Source organism: Apteryx mantelli, chromosome 2 (genome assembly GCF_036417845.1).
Source record: "Apteryx mantelli isolate bAptMan1 chromosome 2, bAptMan1.hap1, whole genome shotgun sequence".
Classification (NCBI taxonomy): Eukaryota; Metazoa; Chordata; class Aves; order Apterygiformes; family Apterygidae; genus Apteryx; species Apteryx mantelli.
In genome coordinates this window covers 20584478-20602456 of record NC_089979.1, presented here as the reverse complement: position 1 = coordinate 20602456, position 17979 = coordinate 20584478, and the positions used below count along the sequence as shown (strand labels likewise).

Here is a 17979-nt window from a genome sequence, read left to right as displayed (position 1 = left end):
TAGTTGTTACTGGGAGTTCATTTTCTTATATTTGCAATAAAAACTGATGTTCCAATTGTACTGTTACTTGCACCATTTATTAACAGGAGTGGAATTCCTATCTGAAAATGAGAGAAAGCTAAAAGTGAGGGGTCAGCAAATTAAAATGTAGGCCTCAAGCCTGCAAGCAAATCCAGTGGCCTCAAATTCAGGGCAGACATGAGAAGACGTATCCTAGACTGTCTATTTCAAAACAAGCATCTCAGAAAGCATTTGTTCTGTTTTTTATTTCAAATTCAATAAAATTCAATAAATAGAATGAATCTGCATTGCATCAGAAGCTGTGGTCATAAATGAAATAGAAATTCTCCTTGTACAATTGGGGGAAATGAACTTCCATTCCAAATCATACGTGAAGCTGAAGTGTGATTGTTCAGACACTCAGAAAGTCAAATTCTAATTAATAGGGGGCTTTAAAAATATTCCTAAACCAATTACTTGTTAGCTCAGAAACAAAGGAAACAATAGCACATTCATGACAATGATTAAAACTAATTAATCCCAGCTGCACAGTATGGGGGATACCACATTACTAGTGGTGCCATGTTTTACAATGGAATTTAAAGCAGAATCTTAGAGATGCTAAGGCACTTAATGTAAAAAATAGGGTAGTTTGTATGATTATCCTCACCAAATTTGAAAAATTCATTCTATCCAGGTCCTTTGTTGTTTTTCTAAGCTTATGTTATGACACTAATAGAAATACACCACTAAATGGGCTCTGACATGCAAAGGGCTGTACTTACAGAGCAGAAAGACTCTGGGCCGAAGACCTCACATTTCAAGGATGAGCAGTGATGAGCAGCAGAAGGATACAGGGTAGGAGTCCACATAGGGCCATACGATGGAGCAGAGTCTTGATGACTGACCATTGCTCACTACTGTATTTGACCTCTAGAACAAGAGAACTCTGAGAAAAGCGTAGAAGGATGTTGACAAGGTGCTTTTTAGCTATTCATGGAAAGATCTTCCCAGACATGAGGAAAAGCAGTGAAGAAGGCAAAAAAATGTTTTTTTGTTAAGGTAATAGAAGGGGTAGAGGAGACCAGCCACCGAAGAAGAATACTGGAGTAAGCCCTTCAGTGCTGAATAAGAGAGGAGTGTTATGGAGAAGCTAAATTAGCCTGTAGCTTGTGAAAACATGTACCTTCTCCTTGATATAACTCTGGAAATAGAGCCAATGAAGAGTGCTCAGAAGCAAAGTTGGGAGGGAGCACAACATGGTTAGTGGGGTAGGAAAATAATGCTTTGCAGCAATTTTCTGAATGGAGATGAGAGGGACAAGGCTGCATCTGTCATGGCCAGCAAAATACTTGATACTGCCATCATCAAGAAGTAAAACCATGAAAGAGACTTTCAAACATGTGTTTATCTAGTATACTACAAATATGGTCTGGGAAGTCTCTAACAATTTTTACACTGCTTTCAGCATCACTGGATCTTCACAGGTAGCATCCTAATGCTCTAATGTCCATCCTGGCAATTTCAATTCCATATTCTTCCATAGTGCTATGTAACATTACTAGACAACAGTAAACACTAACTGCGGCATTTTCTATATATTCTTAATTTGATGTCAGTGAGAACATTCACCTCAATATGATTTACAAGATTGGATCAGTTGTAAAATCATAACAATTTATAAAAGATTTGAGAGCTTTTGGACCAAAAAGGCCTCACTGAAAGGCACAATCCAGGCATGTATCTGCTTAGCTTCAACCACGTAGGTACCTACAGTCAATAACACAAATGCTGTCTGTATCCACAGGTATCTGAGGTGTTACTACTGGGCAGTTCGTACTTTAATCACCATCGGTGGTCTTCCAGAACCGCAAACCATGTTTGAGATAGTTTTTCAACTGCCGAATTTTTTCTTGGGTGTCTTTGTCTTCTCCAGCTTACTTGGTCAGGTACATAGAGAAATCAATAGCTAGATATGTTCAAATTACTGTAATTCAGTGATAATGTATTCAGTTTAGTGTGGTTTAGTTCTTCTGCGAAAAAAGACTAGCTTCCATATGAATGTCCCTGTTTTTAACTATCATCCATATTTATTCTTCTGACAAATAAATGTGTTCAACCAGTTCCCAGTTTTGTAGACCATGTCTCCAAACTTGCACGCAAGCTGATTTAAAGCCAAGATTGCAGGACACACATGATTCTTTAAACTATATATAATTCCTTTTTTCCTCATAGCCAAGGAAACAGCTCCTTAATATTCACACTATACTGTTAAATCTGGTATGAAACTTATAACTGTAGATATAGTTACATTAATATTTACAAATTATTGAATAAATCATGCTTGATACTACTGGCAATAAAGTATTGTTAATGGAAATGCGATGATCTTTGCCAAGATTTCTGCTTGCTTCCATAGGTTACACAATATTTGTTAACCTGAAAATTAACTGTTTTCCATTCCTCTTGGTTCTCATTTGGCAAGAGTAAAAAAAAAGCCCATAGCAAAGCAAATCAGTTTTATTTCCAAAACTCAGCATGAACTATTTCCAGCTTGTAACTATTAGACTTAGGCTTTAGATCCATAGGTTTTAAAATACTTTGCCAACAGAAAAACAAATGTCATATATCCTCCATGAGATTGCATCTCAGATTCCTATAGAAATCCTTCCAGACCTTTGGATTTGTACATGTATGTTACTGGGAAAATTAATATGAAAAGATAAACACAAAAACTGGTAACATTTCATGTTTATTCTGAGTACAGGATTCGAAAAAGTTCAGTCAAACAGCTAAAATATGCGTATGCCTCTTGCTGTTTAAAAGTGCAAGAGGAGATATTCTACTACCATGAAACAGACCCTTCCTATAGAATTTAAAATTAGTCCGCAATCAAGAATCACCAAAAATACAGCAAAGTACTTCTTCATAGAAGATATTTTTTCTGGCAGATTATTGAATTCAAGGATATTGGGTTAAACTTTGGAGTTTACATATTTATAAGTCTGTTTTTTTCTAATTTGTTCTAACAGTCTATGAAATCACCATTCTACCACTAGCTTCTGCAAATTAGCTTTTACAACCAGTAGAGTCAATTGCAGAATCAAAACTTATATATCAATACACAGATTCATTGCAGCTTGTGTACAACTCCTGTTTACAAAGAGCTCTTAAAATTACTAAAATTATTAGTCCTGCTTTAGCACACTTATCTAAAAACTGTTATTCCTTGTGCAATCAGCTGCTTTTCTGTAGTGTTCTAAGTCCTAAAATTACTAAAATTATTAGTACTGCTTTAGCACACTTATGTAAAAACTGTTATTCACTCTGCAATCAATTGCATCTCTGTAATAAGGAGCAGAATTTAGCCTACTCACATACTAAACTTTGGCCATTGCAATATTAAGCCATTCTACTAAAAATATATCTATATAGTTATGCTTATGAAGCAGGCATATCTATGAATATTAACTCATCCTGCTTTTTAAAAATTAGCTGACATTAATTAAACTGTGTTGACATGTTAAATAATGTTCCTGCACTAAAATCTTTAAGATCAACTTTCAGCCCAGGCTGGATTTTTATGACTGATCTAGACTCACTCAACAATTTAAACATTGGCAGGATCTTAGTTCTAGTGGTGCCAGCTGATTTTATTGCAGAAATTTAACCCAGTTTATTTTATTTCTGATTTGCATTGCATACCAAATGCAGAGCAGCTTTATTATGAATTTTTAAGAAATCATTATCTGTATTTTTCATCCAAGTGCAGAAATATGAGACAGAGAATAAGCTGAAAAACACCAGCAATTCCTTTAAAAATCACAAATATAGACTGCTTCTAACATAACTAGATTAAGTCATTAATGTTTCTGAAAAAGCAGATGAAGCAACTGCTCAAAACATACAGCTGAATATATAATGAATCAGCTATTTTGCAAACAAGTGTTTTATTCTTTTTATAAGTTGTTGAAAAGATATTCAAATCCAGACTGTTGCTGGTGAAATGTGTAGTAACAACGAATGATGTTTGCAGATGCAAGATGTAATTGGAGCAGCTACAGCAGGACAGAACTTCTACCGTTCCTGCATGGACAACACAGTCTCCTACATGAACACTTATTCAATTCCAAAAGTGGTTCAAAATCGTGTTCGAACTTGGTATGAATACACACGGGACTCGCAAGGAATGCTAGGTAAGTCTTTCAAACACTAGTCGCACAGAAACTCAAAAGGAAGAACGCTCTCTATAGATATAAGGAGAAATTCACATTTCTTCTCTGCTGAATTTCATGGGAGAGGGTGAGAGAAGGGTATTCAATTTACTTCAGAGAAGCAAAAAACTCCAGAGCAGTATGATGCTTATTACTTCACAAATTCTACTAATGCATATAATGTTCTGGTTATAACATTAGACAGTATGCAACTTTAAACCACAATCTCTTATGGCAAACGTATATTAGCATTTTCCTCATTAGAATTCATAAATGCTAGAATTACTCTACTGAGTTATTTTTCTATATAATACTCATTTTTATGAACATTCTTTCATTCTTCCTTTATATTTTCTAACTAACAGGCTTTGAATCTTTTTTGTTATTTATTTTGCAGATGAATCAGAATTATTGGAGCAGATGCCAACCACAATGCAGCTAGCCATTGCGATTGATGTGAACTTTGCCATTGTCAATAAAGTTGACTTATTCAAAGCAAGTACTTTTACAGGAGAATGCAGCAATGTGTGGTACTCGTGAGACAGAAACCTAGTTTGGTGCATTTTGCAACACTTAAGAACATGTTTATTAATATTCAAGGCAAAATAAGTCTAAGAGATGTCTAGGTCAATGGAGACATGTTTGGACTAAGCCAAATGCCTGTCTTTGACATTTTTGAAGTAGAGATAAAAAAAGAGTGAATGAGATTAAGATACTGTCTGATAATGTCAACATGTTAAAGCTGATGTTATGGACAGGCTGTAATGGATTTCAGAGTATAACTGACCTCAGGAATCAGGTATAGAAAAAATATTTTTTAGTACAGTCTACATTGCTGTCTACAACCTAGCACAGCCTGAGAGATCACTAATACTATCTGTTCTGAGAATTTAACTTCGTTATAGTGAATGTTACAGTTTGGTTACCTCTTGTGCAAAGGAACTTTCTTTGCTGTCAGGTTGGTTTCCAGAGACATAAATTAAAAGCTGATACCTAAGACTATATTTTTGCCACCAAAAAAATATAGCCTACCATGTCAAAAATGAGGAAAGGCTGTACTTTTAGAAATAGTCTTGACATACAGTTGTCTTAACACTAATTTGCTTGTCAGGGTAATTGCAAGAAATCCCATTTGTAGAAACATACATAGCTTCACTGTTTTTGCAACATTTGCTGAAGACATGAAATTCATAGATTCATACCAACACTGGGCATGATCTGTTTTTTTCCCTGGATCAGTAAAAATTGTTTCACAGAAAAGACCCATAAAGCCCTGAACCTAGCAGTAAATGAACTTCCACAGCAATCAGATTTAGATGTACAGAAGCTTGTAGAAAGACATGTTCAACCAAGAGAGTAGAGCACTTTATAAGTATCTGGAAAGACAGTTCCTTCAAGTATTTTCTCTGCTTTAAAAAGTGATCTTTATGATGTTGTTAGTTTGCATTCCACTTACGAACCCCTGTTGGGGTTCTCTCAGTACACTCATGTACTGTTGGGTTTTGCTGTCTAGTGTAAGCACTAATAATAACTTCAGTTACTGAATCAATACAGCACAATTATAATTATTTCAACAGGGGTGTGATACTCAGATGATATATGACATGCTGCTACGGTTGAAATCCATCGTGTATTTACCTGGTGACTTTGTCTGCAAAAAGGTGAGCATTACTATCCCTTTCAAATGCAAGATAATATGCATTTTAGAACAAGAGTCCAGATATAGGTCACCAGTATACTTTAAATAAAATTAATCCTGAGAGAATTATATAGCATAAAAAATAATTATGGTATTATGTGTAATAATAACAATAAACTCTCAAGTTTCAAGCTAGAGCAAGACTATATGGATTTTATTACTTACGTTATCAAACAAAACTGTGGTAGCCTGGGAAAGCCTGGGGAAGCATTTTATGTAAATACAGCATATCTAGTGACACATCATTAAGTCTGAATATATAAAAAATTGGGAAATTTCAATTTTTTTATACGTATATACATACGAACTTAGCCTACAGAGCTCAAGCTATGATGCTTGTGAATACACAGTGCTTCACTGTGTACCCAGAAGCTCTAAATAGAATTATCCGCAGGAAAACACAAGGCATCCCACACAGCTCTGTACAGCAGAGTCTGACCTTGATGTACCTACACTTGGACCTCTGAGCCATCTCCAAAGAGCAAACTGAATATGTAATTAGCTGCACACCGCCCCTGTGGCTGGGACTGTGCCCCAACAGAGGTAAAAGATGACAGCAACAGATTTAAGGTCTTGATCCTGCAGTCAGAGGCAAATAGTTCTTGGCAATGATGGGTTCCAAGAAATGGAAAAATCATTTTATTTCAGCTTGATTAATTCCACTCATTCCATAAAAGGCCACGCAGAGCTACTATGTGGTCAACCACCATAGTACTGTAATCCTATTAATGCTGTATCATGCAGTAGTGAAAAAACCCTTGCCAGAACTTGAGAGCTGTGAGTACATCCTACCTGGCTGTACGCTGGGCTCATCATACTTTACCTAGAAGGGTCCAGCATGCAGGCTTGGAGGAGCAAGCTAAGGGACAGAAAGAACAAGCCCCACGTTTTCAGCCCTGGTTGTGCTGCTGTTGCCTATTCACTTTTAAGGCCAAGTTCCTGATTTACCTCAGTTACTCCAGCTGCACAAGTGGAATAGTATTTACTTGCCTGTCTTATTGAGATGTTGGGAGAACTATTGATTATTACCTTTGTAAAGTCCCATCAGGTTTGCAGGTTACCCCAACTTTTCTGCTTTTTGCAGACAAGTTTGCATTTATACTGACATGTCACCCTTTTGAATCCTGGCAGATCATCTCTAACGTGGAGGATAATAAATAAGCTAAGAATCTCTTAAACCATCAAGTGATTACATAAAAATAGACAAACTTTTGAATGGTTCATTATTCCTATTTTTCCTTTAAAATTAGGTAAGGGACAATTAGAAGAAATAGTGTGAAAACTAGCACGGGGGGAGGTTTGCACCTGTTATTAAATATACTTCTGAATTACTTCAGTTACCACCAGAGTAGTCCATGGAAACAACTGATACAATCCCGATTATTATCTAGTCTTCTTGTTTTAAGCTGGCCTGTAGAGTCTTACTCCTGCCTCACGTCACAATTAGATCTGCCAAAGTCAGACCTCATGCTTGTCCTTGATGCTAGGAAGGGTAGTGCAAACAAACATTTATTTCTCCATAACACTGATAAATCTGTGTATGAGAAAGTAGAAAGATATTCAAAGAGGAGTTTGTCAGATTATTCTACTAAAAAAAACCCCTGCCTTGCTAAAATGTGGGATCTTTATATGTTTGTATGCCCAGGGAGAGATTGGCAGAGAGATGTACATCATCAAACAAGGGGAAGTTCAAGTTCTTGGAGGCCCTGATGGTACAAAAGTCCTGGTTACGCTAAGAGCAGGAGCTGTATTTGGAGAGATCAGGTACATCTATCACTATTTTAATGCTTTCTTTAGAACTGGTCAAATAATTAATGATTGTTTAACTTCTCACTGGTAAGCATGACAGGTACCAGGGAGAGGCTAGAAAGTTGAGTAGCATTAACCAAGAGGATACCGAGCAAAGAGCTGTAGACAAGCTGAAGAAAATTTAAGTGAAACATCACAGACTAATTTAGAAAGATTTGAGATTTCTGAATGGCAAATAATGTGTAATAAGTGTTTTGGGCAAGGCACTCAGGGTTATACAGACAGAATTCACCTTCACCATTGAGAAGATTTAATACATCTTCCTGCTCCAAGGTCTCAATATGGCAGGACCACATGTCTTTTTATTGCTTGTGTAGTGAGACTAGATGCCCTGGATGCCTAGATACACAGCAGCTACTAAAAGTGATAAGTAATTTTTAACAAGGGAGAGAAGATACCTAAAATAGCAAATGAGACTAGTTCATTTAAGGGCTGATGTAGGGACTAAGTCACTGAAAATCAGGCACCCATATATGAAAATGCATTTGTTTAAGAGAAATGCATTTAAGAGAAAGAAAAAGACTGACGGATCAGATTTTTGGGTCTAAGTTTTTCTGGAGGAGAAAACTTTTCTCAGGTCGCTACAAATGTTTTTCCTGTTCTCCACATAGTTGCTATGCAAAATCCATTAACTCTTATGTGCCATGTTCACCAATTAGCCAAGCAAGTGCTAGATTTTAGGCACAGCATCCCCTGCTGAGGTTGGCCTGAGGAAAAAGTAATAAAATACAAGTGCTGCTGCATGTGATAAACTGGGATCCTTGATTCCTTCCAGCTGCTGCCCTGTTACAGTTAATCCTCTTGCTGGTAGCTTTAATCTGCCTTTTGAAAAGTGGTAATCAGCACTGTGCCAGGTTTACATTTATCTTCTACTTGCCTCTGCCTTTGTGGTAGTGGAAACATGCCAGTTTATGCAGTGATGTTGTGTACAGAACTTGCTCAGACCTTCAAGCAGAAAACACCTGATCTATCCCATAGATACAGGCCTTTTCCATTGAGTGAGAAAATGAAATTATATCAGCTGTTTGAGAGAAGGTTATTTTAAAAGTATTCCTCTGTGTGACAATATAATATTAGAGCAAAGCTCCAAAACAAAATGCTGTGTTGTAATCTATGTGGAAAGGCTGAGAATGCACTGGTTTTCAATAAGGGCTGGATACTGAAAATATAAAAGAAAAAAGCTAAAGCAGCCTAGATACATAACCCACATAAAGTTTTCAATTATTTCTGAGTTCTGGATTTGGAGTGAGGATATTTTTTTAAAAAACACGAGAAATGATAATGATTGATTTTAATGCAAGGAAGGGATTTTCAAACTTTTAATCTAATAAAAGTGAGCGCTTCTTTCTACATGAGACCCACACAATGACCAAAGTTTCATTACACAATATATTTTACTCTGCATATAATTGCCAATATGGTCAATACTGGCAATATGTCAGTAAAACCCTCAGCAATGCTATAAGCCTACACTTCTAGTCTTGTTTTATTCATCATTGACCTACCATGTTGGCGAAGACAACATGACATCCTTACAAGAGTACCAGTACAGACACAGGCACTTTGGATATAAATAGCCTAATCTTGAGGATAAACTTGAGCAGAAAATACACAACAACTGGGATACACAGAAAATACACAACAGTCTACAAAACTGAAGAAAAACAAAGACCTGAACCATTAAGTATATCAGTAGAGATTTATCCTCCTTGTGGCGGTACATTAGAAAATAATGAGTTTATATAGCACTTCTCTATATAAGGTCTGTCAAGGTCTTCTGAATACCATACAGCAGAAGAAAATGAAAAAAAAAAAACTCTTTAAGGGATGAAATACTGCTTCATTTAGCACATCCAAGCTTCTACCCCAGTATTCATAGCATGGTTATCACCATGGTATCAGACTGTCATGATTTTCTTCTGACTTCTGATTCAATATTTGTTTAGAGAAATATGTCAGCTTCTTTCTCAGTATATAAGATACTTGCTATTTAGTCTTACTCTGTTCAAAATGCATGTAAATCATCCTTAAAATGTCTCTATCGGAAAAGGAGTTGAAGAAAACAAAGAATTTTCATGTATTTCAAAAATTTACCAATGTTCAAAATGTGTTTGCATTTTTCCTGAATTACACTAGAAGACCAAAGCAAGTTTAATGTTCAAACCAGTTCTTTGCGAATTTCATTCTTGAAAATCATTATAGAAACAGACTAAGTAATAGAAGCTGCCTTCCATTTAATGTCTTACACTCATTACTACTTTTTTGTATAGATAATATCAGTTTGGGGATGCAAAATAATCTTAGAATCAGAGGCAAACAGATTGCTGTCTTAATGGGAGCCTGTCTGCACAGATAATTGAGAAATTCAGGAGAGGAAAACTATAACAAAATACTTCATCAGCCCAGAGAAGTTTACACTTTAAACCAGATGTCTTCATTCATCCATTTTGTCAGTTATTACACTAGCACAATTTCCCATCAGAAAACAGTAATTCTGGAAAAATTAAAACATTTCTCTATTATGTGTAAATTTTTGACAGGATTTTCTGCAAAAGTTTGGTTTCAGCTTTAGCCTTTCAACAGCTATGTTATTTTATCATCTATAAAACAAGCTAAAGTTCAATAGAATATTTAGTGTTCTGAAAAATTAAATTTTCAGCTCTGGCCCAGAACTTCCCATGAGGCAGCAGCTGCTGCTTCTCAGTGAGCTTTAGCATTTGACATTCTGCTCAGAAGCAAGATCCTGATCTATTTCTCTTTTTCTGACTTACCAGCTCTCTCCATACACATGCTAGGGCTGGGTTGGGGAGCCGCAGCCCTGGGCGCTCAGCAGATGAGCACACCATTTCCTGCATCAGGTTTGCTAATTTCAGCAAAGGGCAGCTTCCTACAGAGATCAGTTATAAAAGACAAACTGATAAGTTGACTCATCACCCTGACAGCTTGATACTTCTAAATTAAAATTGCTACCATGAGAATTCAAAAGATAACCTTTCACACTAATATTACAGCATTTTAGGCTAATAACTGGAGGAAAAAATGTAAGGCAGAAAAAGCAATGTCTCTATTAATATGGATCTTATAGCATCAAGGACTACTGTAAGATGAATGTAGTTATTTTTAAAGATTTAGTCTACCACCTAACTTTTAGCATACTGGCCAAAACAGACCCAGTCATGAAGTCCATAATGTTGTCCTTAGTCAAAGATGATTTTGTTTGAGCAAGGCCTTACTTGTAAAATTCACCTCATATCATTACTATAAGGAAAAAAAATGATTTCTTTAGTCCTAGTCTGCCTCAATGAAATGGGCTTTCTCTTGGAAGAGCCTGAAAATGATTGTTCAATGATTTGCTACAAAGCGATTCATCAGAACAAAGTTGGTTGGAATTTTCGTTAGCTGCTCTCCTTATTGTGCAGGTGCTTATTTTTCTATTTGAGGAATTGTACATAATTGTTTTAAAAAGAACCTGATACACTGCATTTTCAACTTGAGTTCATATATTGATTGCTGTCTTAGGTCACAAAAACATGTGTGTTTGCATGTGTGTAAAAATAATCTTATACACACAATTGCAGAGGTCTCATGTTATGCTTTATAAATCAAGTATAATCAGTATAATCTAATATTTATAAATACCTTGTATAAACATCCTTAAAATTAAAAATAAATATTAGTATATCCTTAATTAAGGATAAATATTAAATCATGCTTAATAGAAGATAGGATCCACATTATCCTTTACTAATAACCTTTAAATTTGGATATTATTGAATATTCTTTATAAACTCTCAGAGAAACAGTTAAGGAACAATTTTCTATGGTGGATCTCCTTTAATACAGGGATAAAGCAAATTTTAACACTAAGAATAAAATGCAACTTCTCTTGCTTAACACCACAGCTGAGAAGTGAGGTCTCTTCCTTTTGTTTGTTTAACGCAAGATGAGCAACTTAACTGTTATTTGTACAACATATTTTTATGTGGATATCATTCCTATGCTCAACTACTGTTTGCTAAGATGGCCTAAGGCCTTATTTTTAAAACAAAACAGCTGCCTTCTCACACAGACACACTTTTAACTGTCAGGTTGAAAGACCTTCTCAATCCATATTATTCAGTTTGCCAACATGCAAACATTAGATGAGATATGTGAGAAGACTGAAAACCAGAGACCCACAAAAATTATTTGCTCAGGAAAATTAAAATTCTTGGGATGGAGAATAATTCACTCACTGTAAATAACTTTTTCAATAATATCAGAGGTGTGCTGCTCTACTTCTTATGTAAATCACTTTCAACAATAAAATTGAGGGAATTCTAAGTTCACATGAAGACTAAAACAAATGCAGTCCTTGCACTGAAATGTGTCTATCCAGCAAGACCTCTCTCAGTCCTTAGCATCAGCACAGTCCTGACCAGTAGCGACAATTTGCCTTCTTGAGGCAAAAAAATATTTTCTATCCTACCTGCAAAAAGAGTTTGCAGAATACCAGAGATAACAGTTGGGTAAGTGAACCTTGTGATGACTTTAGTGGCGAACACCAGCAAAGAGACTCCTCACGATGGCAAGTAACAACCTGACTGTCCATGTTTATTTTCATTCCAGCCTATTAGCAGCGGGTGGAGGAAATCGGAGGACTGCCAACGTGGTGGCTCATGGTTTTGCCAACCTTTTCGTTTTAGACAAGACCACCCTCAATGAAATCTTGGTACACTATCCTGACTCAGAAAAGATTCTGATGAAGAAAGCAAAGTATGTCCTAATAATAATTTTTAAATCACATTGTTTAGCTGTGGAATGAACAGTTGTAGCTTCTAGACAGATTTGCACTCATTTCCTGGAATAGCAACAAATATAAACACATTTGTATTTAGATGTCAATTTTTTTCTGATAGCATTTAGTGGAAGCCATGGTCTTGGCGGGGATGACAAGGGCTGTGGAAATGTGGTAAATACAATGAAGTTCTGAATGCAGTTGTCTTCTCCAAAATATATTTAAGGTAACAAAAAAAATAGGAGGTACAGATACATATCAGGACTCCTTATATACCCAAGAAAGATAGATATTGCAAGACAGATGTCAGGCAAGGAGCAGGTTTTCAAAGGTGCAACTGAGCCCTTGCAATTAACTCTATAGATATGAGCTTTAACGTACCCACAGACTTGAATACATTTCCAAAATCCTAAAGAGTAGATAGGAATGCATTTGAAGTAAGGCCTCACAAGATCGGAGATACGTACACCCATCTGAGAAGTGTGCATTTTGTGCAAAGGGATTCTGGAACAGGATTTCACATTGAAACTGTTTTTTACTTTGCTTTGGCTGTAGTTTGCTGGGGTGAGTTTCCCCAGGCTTTGTAAGGGCAAAATATCGCCAGATTTTGTCAAAACAAAATTATGAAAGTGTTTTGCTACCTTCTAAATCTAAAAGGCCTAAACATGTGAAACAGTTTTTCATTATTAGCATACTTTGGCACTCTACTGTTCTGAACTGTTGCCTTGCATTGATATCAAAAGGTGGAAAACCTCCCAGATCTGAAATTCCACCAGAGGAGACGAAACATAGTACAGGAGCAACATATTTAGTGGAAGTGCCGGTAAACAGTTGCATTAGGCATGTTTCAACAATCCTGGTTATCAAATAGTAGTATCTTAAGAATCACTTTCCTGAGGAGCAAGAAACGCAGACGCAGAATGGGCTTATTGCCACCTGAAAAGCGTAAGTGCCTAGTCCGTAGGGTGTTTCCCAAAACGGTCTGTTGGACTCTTGCCCATGGCACTTCCTGTTCGTGGTATAAGGTTTAGCAAGAGAGAAAGGAAACCTGAATCCAAGACAGTATAATGAAGCCTAATACCCAAAAACATTGAGGAGCTTAGATTCTAGGTGAATGCAAGCAGAACCACACACGTCAGCCAGTCACTGGGAGCTTATTGACAGGGAGCCTGTGACAAAAAATGTCAGGAAAAGCTAGTCTCTCAACAACACTGGTGCCCAGGTGAACTGAAGGGAGCTTATATACTCCAGACTCAACGATGGATCCCTGAATGAGACAGGAAGGTTGATGTGATGTCCATGGCACCAAACATGGGAGTAGGAAATACACAGATCTTGCCCATTTGGTAAGTGTTTTCACACTGATGGTCTTCAGAGAGGCTGATTTTCAAAACCAGCATCAACTGGTGGGAAGGTAGAAGAAAGCCACTGACTGATAGCCCCCCAGCAATTATTCTTCCTACCTTGTCTCCAGCTTCTTTCTAATAGTGGTATGACCAACACTACTTGTTATTTCAGCTTCTGTCTCACACCACTTTCTCCTGTCTCCTTGCCCACCCCCACCTTACCCTGCCAAGCCATTAAATTCTAGATAGCCTTTCCCAACTGCAGGAGCTTAATCATTAGCCACCCTCCATGTATATATTCACATTTGGGCCCAAAGCCCTTTCTAGATATCAGCCTTACCTAAGGATATCATGTGTAATTTACAAAATACGCAGGATTTTTTTTTTTTTTTTTTTTTTTTTTTAAGCATGGTATCCTGTGCTGGAGGCCGTGTACTCTGCTCGCCTGTCTGGGCATCCATTAATTCATCCCAAAGCTCCCATGCTCTGTGTATGGCAGCCATGTGTCCTGAAAAACCAGGCACAAATAGGATATTTGCGCAGTTTTGATAGAGATTTGCAGTTATGTTCAATTTTGGAATCGCACCATTAGTTGCTCTGTCCTGAAAAGTTTACAGTGAAGATCTCTGTGGAATTATATTGGCCCTCCTGGACCTGTAAAAGACCTCTTGGAATAAACTACCTGATATAACTCAAAGGAGTTATTCAAGCAATAAATTTGTTCTGTTATCACCTACCTGATATTCACTGTATGGTGCTTAAGTAATTAATCCATGGAAGCTGCTAAAGCGTACCTTCTTAATTTGACAAAAATAAATAAATAAATAAAGTAAAATCTTCACTGCTGAAATTCCTGAAGTTGCAAAGTACAAAACACTCAAAAAAAGTAGCAATATTATGGGATTTACTGTATTTTAGGCTGCCAGAATAGTCCTGGCTCACAAAAAAACTCAAGTCAGGACTTTTGCAAGGATAGAAAAGTTGCTTTGAAAACTGTACCATAACCTAATAGAAACTGAAAGCAGGGGAGTCTGCTGCTTTTCACTGGTTCTATCTATCTTGAAACTCTCATCTAATCCTCACCTTCATGGTTCTTTACTTGCTGCTGTTATGACTGCAAATCAGGACTGTGATGGAAGGCTATGAAAATCTAGTCTGCCCCATGATTGGCAGCACTAGTAATTTTAATATCTTAAAGGTAATGTATGGAGGAAGACCAAAATAAATGCCACTCTCTAACCAGAGCCGTGAGAGTTGAGCCATGCTGAAAGTTAGTGAACTGTTACCTCCACAAGCATCAGCCGGACTCCAAATAGAGCAGTAAACATGCTCTGAATTTGTATCCAGAAGGCCAGACAGGAGAGATGTACACCAGGTACAAGGCATCTCTCCCCCACTCTGGCCCAACACACACAACTATTTTGCACCTTATAAAGCTCCTATCTGCTTTATGATACCTTAATCAGAGTTTGTATTTCTTTATTCTATAGGACATAGGTAGGAAATTCCAGATTAGATTAGAACAGCAGCCTCCAATTTACAATAAGCTCTACCAGAGTAGTGTACCAGGATAAAAGCCTTGCTCTTTCCAGCTTGTTCTTGGCCACTGGAACTGGAATAAAAAATTGGCTAGAAAACTTGTCAGATCTTCATCCTTGAACTTAAGTTTTGTATGAACTTTTCCCAGTTTCACTGCACTGCTGTGTGCTCTCTTTCTTTCCTGTCTCCAGGATGCTGCTGAAGGAGAAGGGGAAAGTTGCTCCTGGACCGCCACAGCCCCGGTGCTTGGCCAGTCTATTTGGGCAGAAACAGGAAACTCCAAAATTGTTCAAGGCAATGCTCGGAGAGAAAGGAAAAACAGGCCTCGCTGTGCTGCTGAAGCTGAAGAGAGAACAAGAAGTTCAGGTAATGCCACAGAAAGCAGAATAGATTCCTCCAGGGAGAAGCTAGTGGGAAAACTTGGAAAGAGTAGAAGAAAATGTAGCCTTATCAATGTAATCAATGGCAAAAGCTCCCAGTAGGTGTGATATTAATCATTGTACCTAATCTCTGTAAACACTGGTTCTAAAATTTGTCTCAAATCTTCCTGAAGGTTTGTGTGCCCCAAAACTTGTCTATTTCATCCTGCTGTATTAAGGAGAAGCAGATACTATCACTACCCACAAAATTTCCTAGGTTTTATTTTGACATCTTCATTTTGAAATAGCATTTTTCACTTAGAAATTGAATTTCAGCAGCTGAACGCAAATTTATGTACCCTGCATGATCTTAATCACAGTACCCACGCTGTGACTTACCACTACATATACAAAATAGAACTGCTTGAATTTCCTCTGCAGCAATTGGAAATGTGTAACTTCTCATTTCTAGGAAAATCAAGCTAAAGCAGATGGGAAGAACCCTGAACAAGAGGCTAAGAAACCTCTGGAGCCTGTTGTCTCATCTGCACCCCCTGCACAAAAGGAAAAGCCGAATGCAGACACTAAGCTCACACCAAGCGCAGTTACGCACAGAGAAATCACTAACAAGTCTCTAATCATTAGTATGTCTCCTTCCCCCATAGCAGGAGAAAGAGAGATCCTTAAAGTTGAAGTTGAAGAGAAGAAAGAGGTATAGATGGGTGCTTTGGGCTGAGACACTATCTAACGTCTTGCTGAAATCAGAGGGCTAGCGTGACCTTGCTTTCAGGTACAAAAGTAGAGACTGCTCAAGTGATCATCTACCCCAGCTCCTTTTCTTCCCTTCCTCCTCTCCCAAGACAACTGGACAAATTATTGTATACTTACCTTTTGACCTTGATCCTGAAGAGAGAACTTCTGGTGTGGTAGGAATTAGAGGTCAGACTGTATTTCGGGACTGTTTGTTTCTTGTTTTGTCCATGCTTTCCATTACCTATTACTCTGTCTTGTTCCTGCTTCTCCTTTTCCTTCTCCTCTTATTCTCTCTTTCCTGCTGCTCTTCCTATTGCTCAGTTTGCTTCTAATTCTCATATGTGTTCTTTTCTATTTTCTTTTCTGGTTTCCCATAGTTATCCTTTTTCTTGTTACTGCATTACTGTTGCTGAGGTTGGCCATGTTTCTCTCCATCCTTCTCTTTCCTCCTCTTATACTTCTAATCGGTGACTTGCTTTGTGACCAGCATGGCACAGTGCCGAAAACTGTGTGTGCTATGTGTATTAGCTTGGGAGAGAGGGCTAAATTGACCATCACCCCTCCCCCCCCAACCCCCCCCCCCCCACAAAACCACAAAGGGCAAGCAGACTGCAGAATTACTGCCAACTTTTTGAAAGTAGAAGCCTCTGCTCCAGTTGTCTCTGTTGACTCTGGTGAATAAAACTGACATAAGGTTTTGTTTGTTTGTTTGTTTGCTTTCCCCAGAAGTGACCTATAACTTCGGGTTGCTGACTTATGTGTTTGATCTCCTTAAGAGATCATTGGGCATTAATAATGCTCTCTGAAGACAGTGCAAGCAGTTGATAACTGGTTAACTTTTTGAACAAACCTGTATCTGAAGTGGCCACCATGGCAACCATTAAGGTTGTTTACAGAAAGCAGGATTTAACATTTTGTCTCTGGTGCAACAGCTCCAGCCAATGTGTTGACTGCTACAATTGTTCACCTCCATCACACGGTGTGAGCGAGACCTGTGCTTTACAAGGACTGGGCTATATCATATCTGTAAACTGAAGTAAACCCTTACCAGGGCCACGGCTGAGAGGACTACAGCTTTCTAACAAGAGGCTCCCCCACTGTCAGCATTCTACATCAAATCATCAATTACTTTTGCTTTGTTCACTTACAGATGGTAACAACAATACACACATGCATCTAAAGAAACACTAACTACTAAGGTAAAACAAGAGAAAGCCACCCCCAAAACCCCAGTAACCCTTCAAATCCTTCTCTTCCACAAGTTCATGCCTCCTCTCCCCATCCACTTTCAGTTCCTACTGGAAGGATAGTTCCAGGAACAAAAGCTGTTTTTCAGAGACCAGCCAGACATTGTAAGGGCAGGCTTCACAGCTGCTCAGCTGTCCAGCTGAGCAAGATACAAGGAAAGCATAATGGGGAAATGAAACAATTCACTGTGCAGGCTATATATGACCCTATGGGCTATATATTATGCAGGTCTGTT

General features: G+C 37.7%; 1 protein-coding gene across 1 annotated transcript in view; it reads left to right on the top strand.

The window, feature by feature from the left end:
- Positions 1–16514, top strand: part of CNGB3 (cyclic nucleotide gated channel subunit beta 3) — a 71178-nt gene extending 54664 nt beyond the window's left edge. The window contains exons 11-18 of the mRNA XM_067290011.1: positions 1808–1949; positions 4037–4196; positions 4612–4709; positions 5792–5875; positions 7559–7677; positions 12331–12477; positions 15576–15750; positions 16216–16514. Coding sequence (XP_067146112.1) covers positions 1808–1949; positions 4037–4196; positions 4612–4709; positions 5792–5875; positions 7559–7677; positions 12331–12477; positions 15576–15750; positions 16216–16461 — 1171 coding nt within the window. The 3' untranslated portion in view covers positions 16462–16514. The remainder of the gene's footprint in view (positions 1–1807; positions 1950–4036; positions 4197–4611; positions 4710–5791; positions 5876–7558; positions 7678–12330; positions 12478–15575; positions 15751–16215) is intronic.
- Positions 16515–17979: the final 1465 nt, after the last annotated feature.